At 35.4% G+C, this 25,475-nt stretch overlaps 1 protein-coding gene across 1 annotated transcript; it reads right to left on the bottom strand.

Annotated features, from left to right (window-relative positions):
- Positions 1-4,270: 4,270 nt before the first annotated feature.
- LOC107620858 (WAT1-related protein At4g01440-like) lies at positions 4,271-5,788 on the bottom strand. The gene is made up of 5 exons (XM_021114653.2): positions 5,695-5,788; positions 5,519-5,556; positions 5,182-5,249; positions 4,987-5,103; positions 4,271-4,836 (listed from the first exon to the last, which is right to left on the bottom strand). Exons 1-5 carry the CDS (start codon positions 5,786-5,788, stop codon positions 4,608-4,610), a joined length of 546 nt encoding a protein of 181 aa, XP_020970312.2. The 3' UTR covers positions 4,271-4,607.
- Between the last annotated feature and the right edge of the window lie 19,687 nt (positions 5,789-25,475).

The following is a 25,475-nucleotide window of genomic DNA, read 5'->3' as shown; positions in this document are numbered from 1 at the left end:
TTATTATTAGAGCTACGGTATTATTATTAGTATTATTGTATAATTTTTTTGAAGTAAAATTTATAGAAGATTATATTTTTTGATCCGATAATAATTATTTATTTATTGTTAGATATTAAATGAAGATAAATATATTATAATAATATTATTATAGTTGAATTAGATTTGTCATCCTGATCAAGGTTAGTTAGTTATTATTAATAATAAGTTAGTATTTATTATTAGTGAAATAGAAATAATTAATGCCCGATTTGTTTATGAATAAATAAATAAATAATTATGTAAAAAATAATTTAATAAAAATTGTGGCCACAGTTGAGTAAAATATTTAATATGAATAATAATATAATAATTTTTAAAAATTAAAAACTATTTGAAATAATTTTTAGTATTGTTAATAAAATTTAGAAGTTAAATTATTATTATTATTCTAGAGTTCAGTAAATTTGATTTAGTAAAATCAATTTGTTTTGGTATTTTTAATAATTAATGATTATTGTTAGATATTTAATTAATATATTTTGTGTAGATAAATTTTCGAGTTTTTTAATAATGATAGTTAAATAATTGGTAGATTAGTTGTATTTATGCATACATGTTAGTTACTAAATTAGCTAATTAATAGTAAGTTTAGTGTTAGTTTAATAAATTAGTTATTATGATTAGAAATTTATTAACTGTTAGTAGTAAATTGGTAATTATTAATTATTTGATTAATAATTTGTTATGGTTTTGTAGAGTTCATGGAATCTTAAAACATGTAACCATCTACTGCCTCTAGATTGGTACAATCAAAATATGGAGGAGCATTTACGGTTAACTGATTTTTATTGCACGTTTTCCAAATTAGAATAGTTCAATGTCAGAAAGCACTGGTAAATTCTCTAGTCGAGAGGTAGCACTCAGACACACATACATTTTACCTTCCGGTTGGTGAGTATACTGTGATCACACTGGAAGATGTGGCTGTTATTCTTGGTCTTCCTACAAACGGTCTTCTAGTGACAGGAATAACTATGAGTAGTTATGAAGTCTTAGAGGCTGAGTGTTTACACCAATTTGGGGTTACACCGAGAAAGTTAGACTGTAGAGGAAGCTTTATAAAATTGACGTGGCTTCGGGATTTAAAAGAACATGTACAGTTGGTTGACGAAAACAGTATTCAGAGGTACGTGAAGTGCCACATTATGTTGTTATTTGGTACGATCTTGTTTGGAGACAAGTTTGGGATAGCTGTGCACTGGAAGTTTCTGTCTTTGCTTCGTGATTTTGGCAGTATCGGACAGTATAGTTGGGGATCAGCATGCCTAGCACACTTGTAGAGGTCGTTATGTAGGGTATCTCATTTTGACTGCAAGAAAATCGATGGTCCACTAACACTTCTGCTAGCTTGGGCTTGGATCCGTCAATCATTTCTTGCGCCGACTCCTAGAAAACCCCACATTTTTTCACTTGCAAATAGATAACATTATCGACTAACATCGTATCTTCATATTTAGAATCCAATTGTGTTAATGAAATAAATCATATTAGGTAGCATAACTGGAAGCGTACAGACCGACGCTATAGGTATCTTGGTCTTACTCACTTTAGGAAGTCATTTGATGATCTTCAGGAATGCCAGATATGTTTTCATTAAAGAAGTATTAGTTTCGGGTCTATTCTTATTATTATTTGGCATGTAATCATCTGTTTCTTTTATTGTGTGCAGTTTGTGTGGGAGGCCTATGGTGTTGATCGCATTGAGCCAAATATAATTCTTGTAGACATCTACATGCATTCAGTTGTTTGGAGCGCTACGGTGTCATTGGTATCATTTGAATGCATTGAGTGGCATGTAATCGATAGGTTTAGGCGACAGTTTTGTTTCATTCAGGGAGTTGTAAGAACCAGAGTTTTCACGTAAAGTCGCTTTAATAAAATAGTAATTTAATTGCCTGAAATAGGTTTGAAAATATAGAAATGATATTTTGAAAATAAAAAGGTGAAATTTGAATTCAATGAATTTTTCTGAGTGGAAAAATTTATCTTTTATGAAATGTTTTTGTAAAAATGCGTATCGACAGTATCGACTTTAGTCTGTCCAGTACCACGTATTGAGAAAAATAAGATTTTAAAAATTGAATTTATTATTTTGAAAGGACAAAAATAATTTAGAATAAAAAATCGGACACTAATCTTAAAGATTTTGGCTTAAAGTGGGTCAAACAGGCTAAAAATGCTAACGGGTTGGACCGGGCCCAAGTTGAGCCCAAGTCCAACTTATATAAACACAACTAATGAGCATTTCAGCTCATTTCTAGCCCTAAAACAAGAAAGGGACGCTACTGAAGTGAGAAGAGTGGAGGTGAGGGTTTGCACTATTCACCTTCTTCTTCTTTTGGCACTACGGAGCTCCGATTGATGAGCCATTTGTGGCCACGTGAAACTCTCGTCGAGTCCATCATTTCTAACTAAGCTTTGTAGGTAAGAACTCTAAACTCGCGCTCTAGTTTCCTGACCTATCATTTTCACATTTTTTGTTCTAATTCTTAAGTAGATTTTGTGATTTTGTTTGTTTAGGGGTGATCTAGCATTAGAATATGGATCCCGCTAGGGAGCCAATGGGATAGTTATACAATATATACAATGAACAATTTATTTGCCCCAATTAAAGCTAAAATTAAAAATGGACCCATTTTTTTTTAACTTACTATCACAACCCTTTAGTTTCACTTTAATCCTAACCATCTAATTCTAATTTCAAATTTTACCCAATACCTTCTTTGTGAACCGAGGGCAACCCTCTCAACCCCACCGTCACCACCTCCGATAACCATCTCACCGCAGCGGCGCCAACTGATCCCGCACCTTCCTCAGCGCCTTGCACCCGCCGATTGCTCACCCTTCTGCGCGAGCATCTTCGGCCGCCGACAGCAGCAAGGACGGTCCCCCCCGGATGTTCTCCGTCGCGATACACGGGTGCAGTTCGCCGGTGGGCCTCAACGTCAGCTGGGTTGCACCTCGCACGAGGTTGGGTCGCTGCTCGACTCGGCGCCAGTACCGGGACCCGTGTGTGCACCCGGCGTCCTCTATCCTCCTTCCAAGCCCCTTACGTCAACGTCATTATTGTTGCGACCCACGAGCATCTTGCGTTGTTGGGAATGTACGGGAGGTTAGTGGGTAGATTTCCTAATGCGATTATAACTATTTGTGTTGCTGCTAGTTGTACATGCAATGAATCTGCCAAGCTGTTTGATTTTTCATAAGGAAGAACTTCATTGTTGCAATTTCAAGGGACTGGAACATGTAGAATAAGTTGCTGTTGTATTTGTTTGCTATTGATTTTATGTTGGCGCGCAAAGTTATTCAAAAGCTTGGTTTAAATAGTGTAGTATTGTTCGTTCGCTTTGTGGACCTTTACATGTAACCTGACGTAAATTAGTTGACCATTGTTGTTTACATGACACTAATCGGATGGTTATTTTAGCATGTTCCTGGATGGTTAGTGTATATTATAAGGACTAATATTTTGTGTTATAAAGTTTTAGCATGTTTGAAGCCTGTGTCATTTGACACGTTTCTAGGTTATAAATAACTAAGCTTGGTATCTGATTAGTTTTAATTTTTTTTCTTCCAATAACTGTAAACGTGTATAGGATCATGTTGAGCTTTGGACTGAATAAGTGAATCAATTAAATATAAGTTTGCCGTTCTGTTTGGTGATAATTGAATTTAAACAAGTTGCCTTAAATATATGTATGATTGCTTTTGGATTGGCTAATAATTCATTTTAATCATGAGGTTATACCATACAAATTGGATGGTTAGTTTAAGCAGGGTTTGGAAGGTTATTTTTCATGAGAGTGACCCCTCAGTATAATTTTCTGTAGGACTGAACTACACTTAAATCTTTTAAAATTAAAAATAATATTAATATGCAAAATACCAACTTGTTTAATTTTTTGGAACATTAACCATTGATTTACTTGAAGAAGTTCAAGTTAGATATTTACTATCGCATATATGACTTACTTTAATTTTATTATGAACATACTATATAAAGAAATTAATTTTCTTATATGTGATGTTTAATTAGTTTATTTATATATAGAACATATATATAAGATGCTAGGTGTGAAGGGATCAAATTTTGTACTAGAAGAAAGGACAAGACATGGGTCCAGAATATTTTTTAATAAAGTCTTTTAATCCAGAAAAATTATGTTAAAACTAATCCAAATCAAACAAACATCTAAATTACAATGCAAATAACCATCGGCTTACCTAGTAAAATGAACATCCGGTCTATTTTAGTTTTTCTTTTAATTTTTTGTTTATATCAACACAACAAGGTAATAAATTATACTACAAATGGTATACTTAAAATAATCATCCACTTTAGAATGAAAATAACCATTTGCAATTATAGTAAAATGAACATCTCCTTTAGTGACTCACAAAGAACAGAACAACAATTATTGGAAGCTTTCCATTGAGAACCCAAATGGAGAAATCATGGTGTTGAATGGACAAGCTTATGAAAGCTGCTTGAATGGCTCCAAAGAAGATCATCAAGGCTGTGCTTGAGTATTGACATGGGAACCTCTTGCTTATGCTTAACTGTACTATGTACCAAGATGACAAAACAGTGTTCCAAGAATCAAAGCCACAACACCAATGGTCCATCTTCCACTACTACTACTTGTTCCTGTCTTTTCTATAGAAGTTGCAGAAGCATAGTTAAACAAGGGCTTTCCTTTATAGAGTGTCAACAACAATGCACCCCCTATGCACACCAATGTCCCAAGAATCTTTGCTCTCCCACTCTTGCACTTGATGTTCACACTCTCTAACCTGTAGTACAATGAAAGAATCAACATACAATGATTATTCAATAATATATACAAAGAAGTGAAGGTGACTGCATGATAGATTAAAGAAAACAAAGATAATATAACAAATATAATTATGTGTAATTAAGGTGACGTGTGCATATGTATATACCTAAATGGTAATACCATAATGAATGTGATCACAGGCACCATGTTGATGAATGCACAAGCAAAGGTAGCAGAAGTATATTGGATCCCCAGCAGGAAGAAATATTGTGTCACTGATGCCCTACAAGCAAAACTATTCATTCATTCATTCACTCCAATCATGTTAAGAAATAGAATTTGATATATATTGATGACTAACCCCACAATGGCACTGAAGAAGATGTAACATAAGGAAACCAGCCACATCCACAATCTGTTGACATAAGTCTAATATTTAAAAATTTAACCATTGTGTACACAAGCATAGCAATCAAGTAACTCAGCCAAATTTTCCAATCACCAATCTAAACAATTTAAGAAAACAATCAGTAACCTGTGTGCAACTAACTATGTGCTCAAGTGTTCAACAAACTCACAATCCATAGAGCATACGATGCAAAAAAATCAATTACTTAGCATAAAAAAACAGAAATCTCTAGAATGAAAACCAACCATCCGCATACGTAGTAAAGTAATCATCCATATGAAATCATTACTGTACTAACTAAGCCAACATTTGACAAAATTTGAAATGCTGAAATAGAAAAACCAGGTAAACCAGCAACAACAACAATCTGCTCAATAGAGTCCAATTTTTCACAATCCAACTTTGATGCAGAAGCAGAACAATCAATTAACACATCAAAATTCAAACTCGTAGTCACCACCTAACCTTTTGATGCACCGATGAGGGTGGAGAGCTCCGTCGATATGGGGATTTTGGAAGTGACGGCGACGCCACTAAGAAGCTGTGCGACGACGTACATTTGCGTTGAGGAGGACAGCGACGCCGTTGGGTGCGGGGGCTTCTTGCCGAACTGGGGACGCACGAATAAAACTGGCCACGCGATTGCTGAGAGGTCGACGCCGGACGGGGATGAATGGGGCCCTCGGCGACTTTTACTGCCGGTGAGGGAGAGACAGACGCGCTGGGAAGGGGCTACGGGGGCCGACGATGGTTGACGGTGGCGGAGCTTCTATTGCCAGTGAGTGGAATGATTGCCGAGGGTGACGGTGGTGGTTTTAGGGGAAAGAGAATCCTTGGATGAACGGTGCCAATAAATTAGGGTTAGATAACAATAAATGGGGAGAGAGAGGCAGAGGTAGTTTTTGAGTATGTTTAGGTAACTGATGGGAATTTTTTTGTTTTAAATTTTAAATTAAAAACTATTAAAAATTAATTAATTGATTATAATTTAATTTTAATTTTAATTTAATTCTCATTGTACACATTGTATATTATATACATTGGTTCCTCATACTTTCCCTTAGAATATTATTTGGTTTTTTCCTAATCTCATTGGGTAAGGTAAGTCTCTTCAAACTCTTGTGGTTTGATATTTTGGGTTAGCCCTAGTGATGTTTTTGTATGTTATATGATGTTAGATTGAGGTATGGTGTTTGTTAGAGTGAGCTTGATGGTTTTGGAGCTTTGAATTTGAGCTTGGTGTTTTGAGTTGTATAGGAATCGGCCAAGGTATGATTTCGGTTTTCTTTATGTAATATGTAATGTTTCTGGAAACTTAGGCTAGTAAACCATAGGATAGGATTGAATTGGATATGTGGTTGTTTGAACTATGTTTGTGGTATATGCATGAGGATGGAGATTGAGAAAAATGTATATGTTGAAGTATGATTGTGGTGGATCCTAATATGATGATGGATTGATGTGAATTGTTGGTAGTTATTGATTTTTGTGGGTGATGGTGATTGTTGGGGATTATTGGTGTTGATGATATTTGATGATTATTGATGTTTGTGATGATTTTGATGGATTGGGATGGTGATTGTTTATGTTTGATTATGAATGTTAATGATGATAATGAGTATGGAATATTGTGGTTGGTGTTGTTAACAATTGGTGGTGATGGTAAGCTTTGATTTTGATTGAGTTGAGGAAGCGAGGAGGTTGATAAAAATCTAAGTAAGTTAGTGAGGATTAAATGGTTTTAATAGTGAATGATGAGAGATGGTTGAGAAATGTTGGTATGAGGCTTTGTGTTGGTTTTGTGTGTATTTGTTTTGGTTTGGATTTGAAGTTTTAGAAACTAGAGAATTTTGTTGAATTTGGTAAAAACCAGTTTTTGGTGAACTTTGATAGATCATAACTTGAGCTTCTATTTTCAAAATTGGTTGAAAGTTATCTTAAATCAAAGTTCATTTAAGGATCTTTAAATTGATATAAAGTTTGAAAAAAATAGAATTTTGTAGAGAAAGTTATGAACGTTTAAAGTTTGGTGTTTAAAATTGATTTCTGCAACCTTACAGAATTTTGCAAATTTGGGATGGCATGCGTACGCGGGCACCCCCATACACGGGCGTGCGTCTCTGCCAGGATCTCATGCGTACGCGGCCCTATGCATGCGTATGCAAAATGGTCTAATTTTCTTGTATGCGTACGCGGACGTATTGTATGAGTACGCGGACATACTTTTTTTAACTCTATGTGTATGCATAGTAGAGGTGTGCGTACGCACAAACCCTGTTTTGCTGGAAAATGATTTTTCTTCGCTTTTCAAGGGTTATCTAGCTTTCCAAACTTCTTTATCTACTGTTTAAGATTGCTAACTAGTAATTAGACCTTAAGACTAATAGAGATAGGTTAGTGAGCTAAATTGGTAATTTTATGTATGAGTTTAGAAGACAAAGACTTAGGTTTCTGAAGTTGTGGGTGAACTAGCGAAATATTTTATTGGCAATGGTTTGAAAACTTGTGAGTGGATGGTAACTTGTGGAATTAAGAACTGATGATGGTTATGAAGAGCTTGATGGATATTAAAGGAGAGTGTGACATGCACTATATCCTTGGAATGTTGAGACTTGAGAATTGAAAGCGTATTGAGATGAGAAAACGGTGATGACTAATGATGATTTGAGGTTGATGGACTTGTTGGATGTGGACAGTGTGCCAGAAACTATATCCTTGGAATGATAGTGTGTCGGTCACTATGTCCCTAGAATGATTTATGATGAACCATATGTTATTGTTGTTTTCCTTCTCTGCCGCAAGAGTGTGACAGGCACTATATCCTCGGAATGATACAAAAGCGTGCCAGGGACTATACCCTCGGACGTGGCAGAAAGGCGACATCTGAAAGGATATGTCGGATTGGCATTCATGGACCGACAAGTGATATCACGAGCCAATAGGACAGGCATTCATCATATGCATCTCTTATGTGCTTGTTTGCTTTGATTACTTGCAATTTGCCTAAATGTATAATATGCCTACTTGCTTCTTGAATTACTTGCTATACATGAATATTAACTGTGTATTACTTATTTGTATATATCTTTGATTGTTTGGTGCTAAGGAGGTCAGGTAGGTGGAGGCGATGGGATCGCGCAGAGGTTAGGTGATGCGTGAGCATCTTTCCTATCTTTTCATAGTGAATTTGCATTCAAATTGTTGAGTTTAATCAATATTTAATTACCTTTAGCCATTATGAATGCTACTTTGAGTTGTTTGCAATTTCTATTTATTTCAGGTAGCATTCGGATGGATTTGATGGAGTTTTGTAGCAGAAAAGGAAGAAAGCGAATGATGTTGTCAACCCCAACCTCCTTGCACTCAAACAGAAATAACCTGAGCTACAAAAGTCCAATTGACATGATTCTAGAGGCATTAGAAAGCTAACTTTTAGAGCTTTCTAACGATATATAATAGTATACCATTTTCTTCCATTTCATTCGGCCTTCACGGCGCCAAACTTGAGATACTTCAAGTTTGGCACCACACTCAAGAATCCAAGGGGTGCTTGCTGATGAGTTGAAGCCAAACTTGAGATACCTCAAGTTTAGCGCCAACTGAGAAGAATTAAAGATTGCACACGGGTTGGCTAAAGCCAAACTTGAGAAACCTCAAGTTTGGCGCCAACTAAGGAACTTGAGGAATGATTCACGTACGACTTGAAGCCAAACTTGAGTACCAAACTTGAGGATACTCAAGTTTGGCGCCAGCAAGGAGTTTTCAAGGAGTGCATGCGGGTGACTTGAAGCCAAACTTGAGGATACTCAAGTTTGGCACCAGCCAAAGAGAACCAAAGGGAAGCTTTCGGTTGGGTTGAAGCCAAACTTGGATCCTCCAAGTTTGGCGCCAACCTTTGCAACTCAAGTGGTCCCCATTCGCATACAAGGCTGCACGAGACAAATTAAATTAATTTTGATTAAATTTTATTTTATTTTAAAATAAAAAAAGATATTATTTAGTTTTAGGAAATATAATTTACATTAATTAGGATTAGATATAAAAGGGAAAAGAATCAGCCCTTCGGGCTTAGCTCGATCTCTTCTCTTTACCTCATTCCGCAATTTACAGTTTTACAGAATTCTAGTTTTTTTCTCTGAACCATGAGCAACTAAACCTCCACTGTTAAGGTTAGGAGCTCTGTCTATTGTATGGATTAATACTATTATTTTTCTATTTTAATTCATGTACTGATTTCTATTTCAAGAATTGTTTTCGTTCTTTATCTTATAAATCTGGGTGGAATGGAAGTATGACCCTTGTTCTAATTGAGTTCTTGTATAACTTGGAAAAGCTCTTTACTTGAACAACAGATTGAAAATAATTTCTCCTAAATTTCTAATTATCTAGACTTAATGGGATACGTAACATATAATCCTCTTATATTTGGATAATTAGGGTTTTTGTGGTATATAAATTAGAATTGAACTTCACCCTCTAATTGGAATTAAGTGACCAAGGAATTGGCAGTTGATGAAGGTTAGAGAAGACTAAAAAGGTCTAAGGAATTAGGGTTTAGTCGCATATAGTTTGCCATGAATTGAATCTTGCATGATTAAAATAGTTAGTAAGAAAAGTCAATACGGAAAATAAATATCTCTGAAACCTTAACTGTTTTCTCCATATATTTCACAACCTGTTTACTGTTTGCTTTATTAATTTTCTGAATTTACTGTTAATGTTTTTGAACACTCAAACACCATTTTCTGTTTGTCTGACTAAGCCAATCACTCAAACATTATTGCTTGATCCATCAATCCTCGTGGGATAGACCCTCACTCACCTGAGGTATTACTTGGTACGACCCGGTGCACTTGCCGGTTAGTTTGTGGGTTATAAATTTCGCATCAAGTTTTTAGCGTCGTTGCCGGGGATTGACTGTGATTGACAACTATTAGTTGTTTGATTGCTTAAATTAGGCATTTTAGCTTTAATTTTATTTAATTTTACACTTTAATTTTCGAAATTTTTAGCTACTATTTTTCCGTAATTTCTAAAATTAAGTTTAGTGTCCCCTAGTTATTTTTATTTTAATTTTTCCTATTCATTTTTCTAAAAAAAATTCAAAATTTTTTGTCCTAGTTTTGCTATAATTTTTGAATTTTATTTCTTAAATTATTTAGTTGCTTTATTTTATTTCTTTTACATAGGTTACTTGACTGGAAATTCTCTGCACTCTGACGTAGAGATTTCCACCTTTTTTTCTTGTTTTCTGTTTGTTTATGAGCAGGAACAGGGACAAGGAACCCCTTCCATATTTTGATCCTAAACCTGAAAGGACTTTGAGGCGGCATTTGCAATAAGCTAGACTTTACAAGGCTAGTGAAAATCTGAGTGAAACCCTTGAAAGGGAAGCTGCAGACTCCACCATGGATCAGAATCGTGCTGTGAATGCCAATATGGAAAATCTGAATGAGAATGAGCAACCTAGAAGAGTGCTTGGGTCATACACTGCTCCTAATGCAGATCTTTATGGCAAAAGTATTGTGGTGCCTCCTATAGCTGCAAACAACTTTGAACTGAAGCCACAGCTAGTCACTCTTGTGCAACAAAATTGTCAGTATCATAGACTTCCTCATGAAGACCCAAATCAGTTTATTTCTAATTTCCTACAGATTTGTGATACTGTGAAGACTAACAAAGTGAATCCTGAGGTATACAAACTCATGCTCTTCCCATTTTTTGTGAGGGATAGAGCAAAGCTATGGTTAGATTCTCAACCCAAGGAGAGCCTAGATACTTGGGATTAGGTGGTCACTAGATTTTTGACTAAATTTTTCCCACCATAAAAGCTAACTAAGCTGAGGGTAGACGTTCAGACCTTCAGACAGAAAGATGGTGAGACCCTTTACGAAGCTTGGGAGAGATTCAAGCTACTGACTAGGCAATGCCCTCTGGACATATTTTCTAAATAGACTCAGCTGGATATCTTCTATGAGGGCTTATGTGAAATGTCCAAGATGTGTTTAGATCATTCTTTAGGTAGTTCATTGCACATGAAGAAGACACCAGAGGAGACTTCTGAGCTTATTGAGTTGGTTGCTAACAATCAATACTTATACTCATAACAGGAATCCTATGAATTCTGGGACTCCTCAGAAGAAAAGCATTATGGAAGTAGAAGCTTTTGATGCTCTTCTTGCTCAGAACAAAATTTGTCTCAGCAGATGAATGTGCTTACTCAACAATTGAGTGGGATGCAGGTTTCAGCTGTCAACACTCAGACTGCACCTCAAGAGGTCCCTTATGACATGACTGGTAGTTCATGCAAAGTGAGAATTATGGTTATACTCAAACTTCTTCTGAACAGGTTAATTACATGCGGAATGCTCCTAGAAATCCCAATAATGATCCATACTCTAAGACCTATAATCAGGGGTGGAGAAATCACCCAAATTTTGGGTGGAGAGAGCAACCTCAGGGATCACATAATTTTAACAATAATTCTCAGGGCGGTTTTCAGCAGAATAATCATAATAACCGCCAGTTTCAGTTTCATCAATAACAACCACCTCAGTAGGCAAATTCTCAACCCAGAAGAACACTGATTGGGAAGCATTACTGAATAGTTTTATGCAAGAAACTAGAGCTTCCATCAGAAACTTGGAGGTGCAAGTAGGCTAGTTGAGCAAGCAAATACCTGAGAGGCCTCCAAGTATATTTCCTGGTGATACAGTGGTGAATCCAAGAGATGAATGCAAGGTTATCACCTTGATAAGTGGACAAGTGGCAAGTACGAAACTCCAGAGCAGACTGAAAACACAGTGGTACACGCCCCTCCTAGGCGTGCAGACAACCCCTTCCCAGTCTCTCTTGACACTCATTCTACATTGCCTAAAGCTCCTGAGTACAAGCCCAAGATGCTATTCCTCAAAGACTTCAAAAGGAGACCAAGGACAAGCAGTTTTTAAAGTTCTTGGAAGTTTTCAGAAATTTACAAATCAATATTCCTTTTGCTGAGGTTTTGGAGTAAATGCCTCTCTATGTTAAATTCATGAAGGAGTTGTTGTCAAAGAAGAAGCCTTTGAAGCGAGATGAGACAGTGGTCCTAACTAAGGAATGTAGTGCCATCATTTAGAATAACTTGCCAAGGAAGATGCCAGATCTAGGGAGCTTTCAAATTCCATGCACCATTGGGAGCACAACCTTTGAGAAAGCGTTATGTGATCTGGGAGCAAGCATCAATTTAATGCCCTTGTCTGTGATGAAGAAGTTGCAAATCCAAGAGGCACAAACCACAAGGATAGCATTATAGATGGCAGACAAATCTATAAAGTCTGCATATGGATTAGTGGAGAATATCTTGGTCAAAGTGGGTAAGTTCTTCCTCCCAGTCCCAGCAGATTTTGTGATTCTTGACACGGGGGAGGATGAGAATGCCTCTATAATTCTAGGAAGGCCATTCTTAGCCACTGGAAGAGCTCTAATTGATGTAGAAGTGGGTGAATTAGTGCTTAGAGTGCATAATGAGCAACTGGTCTTTCATATCTTCAAAGATATACATTCAGAAGGTGAAGAGGAAAGGTGCATGCAGACTGAGCTTATTGATCCAAACCTTCAAGAACCCCCAGATGATGCACAACAGAATCTGCAGCTCAAACTGTAACACCCTCACAACTAGAATGTCACGCTTCCGGCTATGCCACTCTGATAGCAAGAAGTATTATGACTACTTTATATATTTAATATTAAAATGGGAGCCTGTGACTCGACACTGTATTGCTAATTTCTTTGAAAACTGAAAAATAAATACTTTATCTTAAAAAAAACAAGTAGGCATAGATTCATATACAAGAATCCTTACATAATATCTTATAATATAATATACATATAAAACATACAACTCCTATTCCTCTTACAAAAATTGTAATAACAAAGACGAAGGAAGAAAATAATCTAATTAATACAACAACAAATAAACCAACGCAGTATAACTCTTCATAATGCTTCTTCATCCGGTTTCTGAAAAGGTAAAGCTGTAGGGGGTGAGAACCTAACCACACGGTCTCACCACGGAGTTTCAAAGTTGTCATAAGAAGATATTTAACAAGAAAACTGTTTTCAAGCTCAGTTATTATCATTGCCTTATGAATCTTTTAAAAACCAATAGGTAATCGCTCAAAACTTTTTCAAAGAAATAATGTTTAATCTTTTAGAAATCCGAAACCTTTCCTTTCTAATAAGAAAATTTCAATCATAGACCAACCACGCAATCAATTAACACAATCATTAATTCAGCACCAAAGCTCATTCTCAAAAGTAGCACACCAGGACAAACACAGGCAAAACAGACAAGGAAAGCACAGGTTTAGGTAGCAGTTACAGCAAATAGTTCAGGTAGCAGTTAAGAACAGTTTAACAATTAGGCACAACAAAACACGTTCAAACCCAAGAAAGGAAAACAAATGCATATGATACATGCCTGTCCTATGGCTGATGAGGCTCATCTGTCGATTATCCAGCCAACCCGACAAGTCTGAAAATACTTAGACTGTCCCCCGACGTGCATTCCCAAGAGTCTATGCATAGCTTTTTCTCAAATAATCAATATTGCTCAATGGGGGTTACATTCCCGGGAATTTATATAGTGCCCGGTCACACTTACGTCGTAGGGTCAACAGAGTATCGAGTTTTCAACCTGGTACACGTGGTGGCAAGCCATGGTACTTTATCCAGGGAACCTCGTATCTCAGATAATTCAAATTCCTAATCCATATGAATAATTCAAAAATCATATCTCAACATTCTCAATCGATTTCTCAACATTTTCAACATTCTCAACATCATAATCATTCACCAATCCAAATCTCCTTTCCAAATTCATTCAAAAACCATATTTCAAAGAAAATCCTCATCATCCTTCTTTCCATTTCGTCTATTAAAAATCCCAATTCAAAACATAATTCTTTCTTTGAAAAATAAATCAATCTTAAAATATATAATGTTTAAAAACAAATATTTTTAATTAATTACTTCAAAAAAAACTTAAAATTTCGGCAGCATCTCCTCTAAAACTCGGACACTGCCACCCTTTTCGGGTCCCATCCAAATATTTCTCAAACCTTTTCTCAATCATTTCCAAATCTCAAACATTTTCCAGAGTTGAACCAGTTCCAATATCAAATTATTTTCAAATCAAACCAATTCCAACAGTAAAATTCTTTTTAAAATCAAATCAGCTCAAATATTAAATCATTTATAAAAATCAGACCAACTCAAAATCAAACTACTCTCAGAATCAATTTATTTTCATATCTCAAATTATTTCCAAAATTGATTCATTTATATTACCAAGTAAACTCCAAAACCAAGAAAATCCACCTTTCATAATAAACAAGTAAATAACGTTTCAAACCGGTTTTTATCAACAACAATACACCACTCCCGCAATTAAGCACCCAATAATCCAGTCCAACAAACCATCACATCCACAAGACAAATATAGTCACAGAAGTATATCTTTTTATATCAATATCTATTTATCACAACTCTGTAATGTAAAATAGATTTTAAGAAAAACCCTACCTCGATTAGCCAAAATCGTGGAATTTAAACGCGACAATCCTCTTTTCTTCCTAATTTGCAGCAGCGTCAATTTTTCTACAGTAATGACAATGGTTGCAGCAGGATTCGAATTTGATGAAATCAAATGTAGGAACAACACTGAAAGTTCAAGACGACACCGAAACTAAAATGGAATTAAAACCAGAACAAACAGATAAATGAAACCAAGGTAGGTTAGCGTGTAAAAGTGAAAAAATTGGGGCAAGACAACAGAAATTCCAGGGCATTCGGGCGGTGACTGTGACGGCAGCTATAAACACCACGGCGTAGCCACTCAACCAGTAACGGTGACTGTATAACCTAACGCAAACAACCTCAGTAACAACTCATGGTAGGACCAACTTACCAGAAAAGAAGATATAAGGCAAGATTAGAGCTTACCAAACAGACTTAGGCCTCAGTGGCGGTTTCTGGTGGCAGTGGCGGCGGCGTGGAGCTCCGGCGATGCCGCAGTAAGCATAAATGGCGGCGGGCAGATCGGCAGGGGCAGCCATTCTTCTAGCAGCGGCGGCCGAACGCGAACAACCTCTTTCTCTCCCCACGGACTCTCTCATCTGCCTCACCCATGGACGACAGCGACGCTGGCTCCCTTCGGCGACGACGACGGCGCGAACAGTAGTAGCTGTGACGGCGAGCTTCATCACCGACAGCGACGGTGACTGGCGCGAGGAGGCGGCACAGCTTCTCTTCCTTTCCTCTCGGATCTCCTCTCTTTCTCTCTGCTCGCGACGCGACAGTGCAGGAACGGCAGCCATGGCGAGGCGGTGGCGAGCTACGCAGTCTTCCTCTCCCGTCAGTGCTCTCTCTCTTCTTCTCAGATCTCTTTCTCTCTCTCGGTGATGTATGTGAACTCAATGAAGAGGGGAGAAAGAAAATGAGTGGCGGCACTGATGGAAACATAGGAGACTGTGGGTGTTTGAAATTAGGGTTAGTGTAGGTTGATTTGGGGATTTAGTGTTAGGGTAATTTTGTACTAAGGATAGTTTAGTAATTGAAAACCAATTTAATCAAACAATAATCACATATAAAAATATTGTTTATTCATCAAAATTACAAATCATTTTTAAATAAGTAGTCTAATTTAAAGTACAAGATAATATGCTTAATTTTCTTTGTTCATAAAAAAATAAAGTTTTAAATTCCAAATCTCAATTATTTAAACCAGATCGTGTAAAATTCTTATTATTTCACAATGACCAAATTTTCTAATTTAAATATGAAAATTATCCAATAATTACATATAAGATAAAAAAATCTAATTTATTTATCAAAATCTGCTTTAATTAATTTTATTGAAATAATTTATAGAAATAAAATATCTCTAATAAATAAATAAAATTTGAAATTAGCTCATAATAAAAAAATTTTGAAATCTTTGGGTCTTACATCCTACCTATCTTACAAAAAATTTTCGTCCTCGAAAATTAAAATAATACATAGGATATTACATAATTTTAATATTTTTCTTTTGAGTACTTTAAAAAAACTAGAAGTTTTGGTATATATATAAAATTTCAAATACTGGATAATCTATAAAACTTAGATATAAGAAAAGAGTTTGGTTTAAAGTGGAAGTTACAAGATAGGTCCAAAACGAAGAAGTTACATTGTGTCAGTATCGTGGGTTTTATCATAGCTCACTATCACAACTGTTAACTGTACTTTATCGAGCGAAGCATCTAATAATTCTCAACCTCATCAATCATTTCACAAACTCACTACCAATCATAAGTTTAATATCAACCAAACTCTTTCACGTGAACCAAAGCTTCACAACTCCCTTTGATGTCACTTACCAGAATGTAACTTACTTACAAGCTTCACCTTCTGCGTTCACTAACTGTGTTCTAAGAACTAACGTATTCTTTACCGTATCTAAGATCGCACGTGACATTAAAACAAACCTCGAATTTACTTAGAAGGACATAAGATTTTAGAAAGGAATAACAAACGACGAGGACAGTACTCAAATGATTTAAAAGAATGGATGAAATTGCAAGTAAACAGCATAAACAAGTAATGAAGATTGCCGAAAAGGAATCAATTGACAGCTACAAGGATAACTCTTGAATTCAACGAAATTCAATAGGATCAATAACAAGAAAACTAGCGTATTAGTTTAAAAAAAATTCAAACTGAGCTGAGAAAGTATGAGATTTTACAGAAGAGAAATGATTAAAGCCCAAACTGCCTAATTAAAAGGAGCACTTAACATTTTCAAAGGTCTATGTCTCGGTGTCGTACCCAATTAGTTTCAATATGGTATCAAAGAGTACAAGGTTCATGATGAGAAGTATAATGACAAGGATAGACGTTCTGAAAGATTCAAATGGTAGTTTATGAATAAGAGGTGGACGCATTGAGAGTTTAAAGAACTTCAATGGAAACAATGAGAGAAAAATTTTGCATTTGTCAGAATTAAAATCAAGCTGAATCAAAGTATAAGATTTACAAGAGGAAAATGATCAAAGTCAATGGCGTCATTTACCGAATTCAAGAGAATGTTTAAGAACATAACCGAATAACATGTCCACAGAGAAACGGAAAAACTTAAGGAGAAATTATTTTACCTTTGAAAAAGAAAAGATATGAATTAAACATTTTTCAGAAGAACCATGAAGAGTATAAATATTTGCGTTACATCAAAACATATTCAACCTGAAATGAGTTATGTGAGGGTTGTAAAAGAAGGTTATTTGGAACAAGAACAAAAATCTTTCTTCAAGAGTCTTGGAAGATATTTAGGTACATAACCAACAAAGATAAGCATAAAAACGACAACAAAGTTGGTAAGAATCAAGTTACATTTAAATAAAGAATCAAAAGTGAAATCTTCTATAAATCAGTAAAAGAGTAGATGTATATTGCAAATATGTAGGTTTAACCATATAAAGAAATTTTGAAGTTCATGTAGAGAGGTACATGTAAAAGTAAAAACAATTCTCATAAAAAAATTTAAAAATTGGTTGTGGATAAAATTAGGCAAAGGACGCATCAATCAACTTATTTAGAAAGATCCAAACAAAATCTCAAAAGAACGCCATAAGGTATGATGTAGCAAAATGAGTTCGAAGCTTATCGAGGAATTGTGTTTTCCATGTATAGAAACGCAAAATCAGAAGCAATGAGGTTTGAAAAATGAAGGTTAATTGCGTTAAGACCATATTAGTTTTGCACAATTCTCGAAAGACATTTAGGTACTAAATTAAATAAAGTTGTACAATGGAATCGCAACAAAGTTGGAGGGAAATTTGTTGGAAAAGAAGGAAAGTTGGGGGCAAAATTTTAAACTACATAAAATTTCAAGATTCTTATTCAAACTCCATTTAGAAAAGAAATTTCCAAGGTAAAATTTGTTTATAGGTCAGTAAAGAAAATAAGTATTGCGTTGCAACAGACAAATTTCTGCTAAATAAGGAAACTTTCAAAACTTCATGTAAGATAGTGCATGCCAATTTCAGAACAATTTTGTCAAATTTAATGAATGGCTATGGATGCATTTAAGCAAGAAAAATCGATTTAAAATTTCTTAAGAAGGGAATCTAAAACTTGTTTTAAAAAAAATTCACTTTAAAACTTCAAGAATACACTTGAAATTGCCATCACCTAGGGACATTCAAGATTATTAAGGTGTACTGAAAAAGAAATCAAGCCATATGAGAAAGGATCTTAAATTAAGGGAGTTCAAACAAGACGTATGAGGCATGAGATATCAAACAAGCTTTCAATCGATCCAAAAGAATACAAAACTCGTAAGGAAAGACAACTCAATCAATAGTAAATTTTTGAGAGAGAACCTTGACTAAACAAAGACAAATAAGAGGACAACCAGTGTACTAGATTGAAACAAATTCAGGATGACTCAGACGAGTATGAAATTCACAAAAAAGGAAAACTAAGATTAATGGTGATGTTCATAACAGTAAAAGAATAATTAAAAACAGAAACAAGTATATCATTTAAAGAAGTGAAAAGCTTAAAAAGGAGTTGGTCTGTTTCTAAAAGGAAGGTATGAGCCAATACTTTTAAAAGAACAACAATCGCATAAACAATGTGTTATAGTAAACCAAATTCAAATTAGAAATAAATTAAGTGAAGTTCATCAAATGAGAACCAATTGGAAAGAGACAAAAACCTTTCTTTGAATACATAATCAAATAAAAATATTCATAAAAATTGTAATAAAGTTGTTAGAAAATCAAGTATATATATATATATATATATATATATATATATATATATATATATATATATATATATATATATATATATATATATATTCATAAACCAGTAAAAGAACTGGCGAGGTATTGGAAGTAAATAGTTTCTAAACTGTATAAATAATTTTCAAAGTTTTATATAGAGAAAGTCATATCGAATCAAAAACGATTTAATAAAGGCTTTAAGAATAATGGTTGTAAATATAGTCAAGCAAGAGAAAAGCTAAATCACAACTCCTTTTAAGAAAAAAGAAAAAACTCGGAATAAGAGCTTAAAGGGATACACTGCATTAACATGACCAAAGTTGTACCAAAGGATATATGGAGCAAGAAAAGAGTTTAAACAAAGAGAGGCAAACACACCAAGAGCGTTAAGCAGACATATGTGGTTAGAATCAAACGAGAGCACACGTGAACAAGAGGGCAGGATTGGAAGATAATCTGATCACTTTCCAAGAAAAGAATCGCAAACAAGAACATTAGAGCATACCAAGTAGGAGCAAGATACATGATATTCACAGAATTCAAAACACCTAACCGAGTAACCTCAAGAATTAACTCCTAACGTTCCCAAAACCCGCGATTCGCATTTTCTATAACTTGTATATCATTTATGACAACCCATTAGTGCTTTCATATACATAATTCACTAATATTAAGCCGGCCAAAATTAATACCAGGACTTATACAATGCAAGACTAATGGTATTAATCAATAGAACGTCATGTGCATAAAGCTCTAATTCTTGTTATTCAAACAAGAGCAACTACATGACAGACTCTCTGAATATGCAATTGAAGCATAATCAGTCCATTCTCAAGGCTCTACAGGAAAGACCGCTCTAATACTATAATGTAACACCCTCACTACCAGAATGTCACGCTTCCGACTGCGCCACTCTGATAGCAAGAAGTATTACGACTACTTTATATATTTAATATTAAAATAGGAGCCTGTGACTCAACACTGTATCGCTGATTTCTTTGAAAACCGGAAAACAAATACTTTATCTTAAAAAAACAAGCAGGCATAGATTCATATACAAGACTCTCTACATAATATCTTATAATATAATATACATATAAAACATACAAATCCTATCCCTCTTACAAAAATTGTAATAACAAAGATGAGGGAAGAAAATAATCTAATTAATACAACAACATATAAACCAAATGCAGTAAAACTCTTCATAATGCTTCTTCATTCGGTTCCTGAAAAGGTAAAGATGTAGGGGGTGAGAACCTAACCACACGGTCTCACCACGGAGTTTCAAAGTTGTCATAAGAAGATATTTAATAAGAAAACTGTTTTCAAGCTCAGTGATTATCATTGCCTTATGAATCTTTTAAAAACCAATAGGTAATCGCTCAAAACTTTTTCAAAGAAATAATGTTTAATCTTTTAGAAATCCGAAACATTTCCTTTCTTATAAGAAAATTTCAATCATAGACCAACTACGCAATCAATATACACAATCATCAATTCAGCACCAAAGCTCATTCTCAAAAGTAGCATACCAGGACAAACACAAAGGCAAAACAGACAAGGAAAGCACAGGTTTAGGTAGCAGTTATAGCAAATAGTTCAGGTAGCAGTTAAGAACAGTTTAACAATTAGGCACACCAAAACATGTTCATACCAAGCAAAGCATACAAATGCATATGATGCATGCCTATCCTATGGCTGATGAGGTTTATCTGTCGGTTATCCAGCCAACCCGACAAGTCTGAAAATACTTAGACTGTCCCCCGACGTGCATCCCCAAGAGTCTATGCATAGTTTTTTCTCAAATAATCAATATTGCTTAATGGGGTTACATTCCCGGGAATTTATATAGTGCCTGATACGAAAATTGTTGTCGGTCTAGAATTTCTCTTATAGAAATAAGAACTTCGTTGTAAGCATAGCTCCAAACCAACAAACAATTCTCACATCAAATTTAATTTGGTTTTGTCACAAATACAAACCCCAATAAGAATTAACTGAAGTATTTAAACATTAGGTCGTCTCACAAGGAATTGCAATGAAGTGGTCATTATTGGCTGTGAAGATACAAGGGGGTTTGATTGATAAAAGGGGCAATAAAATAAATGACAAGAAAAGTAAATCAAGTAACTCAAGAAAGCAATTAATAAAGAGAGACATTCATTGCAAGGGTTGATAATATAGGCTTTCTATCCTAGTCACTAATAATAATAATTAACAAGAATTCATCTTATTACGTCATCCCCGACGATAGAAGAAGGTAACATATTATCTTCACACTCAAAGAAAGTCTAACAAGACTAGCTAATCTCAATCCAAACGTCCTAATCAACTCACTAAAAAAATTAGCAAGAGATTAGAGTCAACGGAAATCAAACTAGCTAACAACTCTAGATCACTAACATGAGTTGGGTCTCAATAACCCAAGATCACCTAATTTCTCTTTTCAAGCCAAGAATGCTCAAAATTCTACTCTAACATCCTTCCAAGCATTTTGTCAAACACTTGGAAGGTATAAAAGAAAAGCATGGTAAATGTGCAAGAATAATAAAATCTAACAACTACCAATTGCAAGGAAAGTAAATTCACAACTCAAATCAACAATAAAAGAACATCAAACATAAATTGCATTAAAGAGATCCAAATCCAACATGAGCATTCATGAACATACAAGAGACATGAAAGTAAAATTAACAAAAGAACCAAGAAGAATTGAAGTATTAGAACAAGGAGTTGTAGAGGAAACAAGATGAAATCAAGTAATCAAATCTAGATGTAAGATAAATTAACCTAATCCTAACCTAATTCTAGAGAGAAGAGCTTCTCTCTCTAGAAAACTAACTAAAGGCTTATCATGACTAACTAAGTGCTCCCTCTTTGCTCAATCTTCAACTCTGCTTGAAATACCCTCAGAAACGAGTTGGATTTGGGCCTGGGCAGCTCAGAAATCGCCCCCAGTGATGTTTCACTTTAAGTGAGTCACGTGCCGAGCGTCACGCGTGCGCGTGGGTGTTGCGTGCGCGTCATTGGAAAAAACTCCTCCTCACGCGTACGCGTGGGTGACGCGTGCGCGTGGCTTGCAAATCTCCAACGCACGCGTACGCGTGGATGACGCGTGCGCGTGGCCCTCAATTCTCTAAATGCTCATTTCTTCATGAATTCTCCACTTTGCATGCTTCTCTCTTCACTTCTTCCATTCAATACTTGCCTTATGAACCTGAAATCACTCAACAAACACATCAAGGCATCGAATGGAATTAAGGTGAATTAAAATCACCAATTTAAGGGTCTAAAAAGTATATTTTTACACTTAAGCACAAATTAAGGGAGAATTACAAAACCATGCTATTTCATTGAATAAATATGAGAAAAGGTGATAAAATTCCCTAAATTAAGCATAAGATAAACCACAAAATTGGGGTTTATCAGTGCCCGGTCACACTTACATCGTAGGGTCAACAGAGTATCGAGTTTTCAACATGGTACACGTGGTGGCAAGCCATGGTACTTTATCCAGGGAACCTCGTATCTCAGATAATTCAAATTTATAAGCCATATGAATAATTCAAAAATCATATCTCAACATTCTCAATCGATATCTCAACATTTTCAACATTCTCAACATCATAATCATTCATCAATCCAAATCTCCTTTCCAAATTCATTTAAAAGCTATATTTCAAAGAAAATTCGCATCATCCTTCTTTCCATTCCGTCCATTAACAATCCCAATTCAAAACATAATTCTTTCTTTGACAAATAAATCAATCTTAAAACATCTAATGTTTAAAAACAAATCTTTTTAATTAATTACTTCAAATAAAACTTAAAATTTCGGCAGCATCTTCTCTAAAACTCGGACACTGCCACCTTTTTCGGGTCCCATCCAAACATTTCTCAAACCTTTTCTCAACCATTTCCAAATCTCAAACATTTTCCAGAGTTGAACCAATTCCAATATCAAATTATTTTCAAATCAAACCAATTCTAACAATAAAACTCTTTTTAAAATCAAATCAGCTCAAATATAAAATCATTTATAAAAATCAGACCAACTCAAAATCAAACCGCTCACAAAATCAATTTATTTTCATATCTCAAATTATTTTCAAAATTGATTCATTTATATTACCAAGTAAACTCCAAAACCAAGAAAATCCACCTTTCATAATAAACAAGTAAATAACGTTTCAAACCGGTTTTTATCAACAACCATACACCACTCCCGCAATCAAGCACCCAATAATCCAGTCTAACAAACCATCACATCCACAAGACAAATATAATCACAGAAGTATATCTTTTTACATCAATATCTATTTATCACAACTCTGTAATGTAAAATAGATTTTAAGAAAAATCCCTACCTCGATTAGCCAAAATCGTGGAATTTAAACGCGACAATCCCCTTTTCTTCCTAATTTACAACAGCGTCAATTTTTCTACAGTAATGACAATGGTTGCAGCAGGATTCGAATTTGATGAAATCAAATGTAGGAACAGCACTGAAAGTTCAAGACAACACCGAAACTAAAATGGAATTAAAACCAAAACAAACAGATAAATGAAACCAAGGCAGGTTAGCGTGTAAAAGTGAAGTAGAACCAGGGAAAAAGGTTAAACCAGGGTAGTGACATTGAACTTGAATTGGGGCAAGACAATAGAAATTCCAGGGCATTCGGGCGGTGACTGTGACGGCAGCTATAAACACCACGGTGTAGCCACACAAGCAGCAGCGGTGAGTGTATAACCTGACGCAAACTACCTCAATAACAATTCATGGTAAAACCAACTTAACAAAAAAGAAGATCTGAGGCAAGATTAGAGCTTACCAAACAGACTTAGGCCTCAGTGGCGGTATCTGGTGGCAGTGGCAGCGGCGTGGAGCTCCGGCGATGCCACAACAAGCATAAATGGCAGTGAGCAGATCGGCAGGGGCGGTCATCCTTCCAGCAGCGGTGGCAGAATACAAACAACCTATCTCTCTCCCCACAGACTCTTTCCTCTGCCTCACCCATGGACGACGGCGACGCTAGCTCCCTTTGACGACGACGACGGTGCGAACAGTAACAGCTGCGACGGCGAGCTTCATCACCGACAGCGACGGTGACTGGCGCGAGGAGGCGGCACAGCTTCTCTTCCTCTCCTCTCGGATCTCCTCTCTTTCTCTCTGCTCATAACATGACGGTGCAGGAACGGCGGCCGTGGCGAGGCGGTGGCGAGCTACGCGGTCTTCCTCTCCCCTCAGTGCTCTCTCTCTTCTTCTCAGATCTCTTTCTCTCTCTCGGTGATGTATGTGAATTCAATGAAGAGGGGAGAAAGAAAATGAGTGGAGGCGCTGATGGAATTATAGGAGACTGTGGGTGTTTGAAATTAGGGTTAGTGTAGGTTGATTTGGGGATTTAGTGTTAGGGTAATTTTGTACTAAGGATAGTTTAGTAATTGAAAACCAATTTAATCAAACAATAATCACATATAAAAATATCGTTTATTCATCAAAATTACAAATAATTTTTAAATAAGTAGTCTAATTTAAAATACAAGATAATATGCTTAATTTTCTTTGTTCATAAAAAAATAAAGTTTTAAATTTCAAATCTCAATTATTTAAACCAGATCCTGTAAAATTCTTATTATTTCACAATTACCAAATTTTTTAATTTAAATATGAAAATTATCCAATAATTACATATAAGATAAAAAATCTAATTTAATTATCAAAACCTGCTTTAATTAATTTCATTGAAATAATTTATGGAAATAAAATCTCTCTAATAAGTAAATAAAATTTGAAATTAGCTCATAATAAAAAATTTTTGAAATCTTTGGGTCATACATAACCTCCTTTGGTGACAATCAATAAAATTTGTCCTGACATCAAACCTAAGTTTGGTGTCAGAAATGCATCATCCACCAAGGAGGAGGTTCCCAAAAAGAAGAAAGTACCCAGGGGATTGAGAAACAAAAAGATTTCCATTGAAGACTTCTCCCCAGGAATGAAGGTGATATTCACTGCATGTCCAATCTTGCCTCATACAGTGAACAGGATCCTATCTCTTGAGCATATAGAGTTGATCAATGGGAGCATAGGAAAAAAGTTCACATTGAGGGGTGAAGAGTTAAACCCCTATGATCCTCCTCCTTAGTGGAGCTGACCGTCAAGCTAGTGATGGTAAAGAAGCTCTTGTAGGGAGGCAACCCAGCTACTAGTATCCTTGGTTTTGCAGTTATTTTGGTTTTAATTTTATAGTTATTTTGATTTTAGCATTATAGTTATTTTAGTTTCGGTTTTAAATTACTTTATCTCAATTTTCTAGAATTTTTCTTGTTTTACATGTGTTTTGTTCATGCAGAGTAGTTAGAACAGAAACATGAGCAATTAAAAGGAATTTTTGACACCCTGGAATTTTTCTTTGCTTGGGGACAAGCAAACTT

This window comes from Arachis ipaensis, chromosome B10 (assembly GCF_059453495.1).
Source record: "Arachis ipaensis isolate K30076 ecotype BB chromosome B10, ASM5945349v1, whole genome shotgun sequence".
Taxonomy (NCBI): Eukaryota; Viridiplantae; Streptophyta; class Magnoliopsida; order Fabales; family Fabaceae; genus Arachis; species Arachis ipaensis.
This window is presented reverse-complemented; position numbering and strand designations above follow the sequence as displayed.

What these genes read in the sequence shown, in the direction of transcription:
- LOC107620858 (XM_021114653.2), bottom strand. Translation starts at nt 5,788, where the DNA reads ATGTACGTCGTCGCACAGCTTCTTAGTGGCGTCGCCGTCACTTCCAAA. An exon ending in CCTCATCGGTGCATCAAAAG is followed by an intron (nt 5,557 to 5,694) that starts GTTAGGTGGTGA and finishes TTTCTATTTCAG; the next exon opens with CATTTCAAATTTTGTCAAAT. An exon ending in TTCTTCAGTGCCATTGTGGG is followed by an intron (nt 5,104 to 5,181) that starts GTTAGTCATCAA and finishes TTTTGCTTGTAG; the next exon opens with GGCATCAGTGACACAATATT.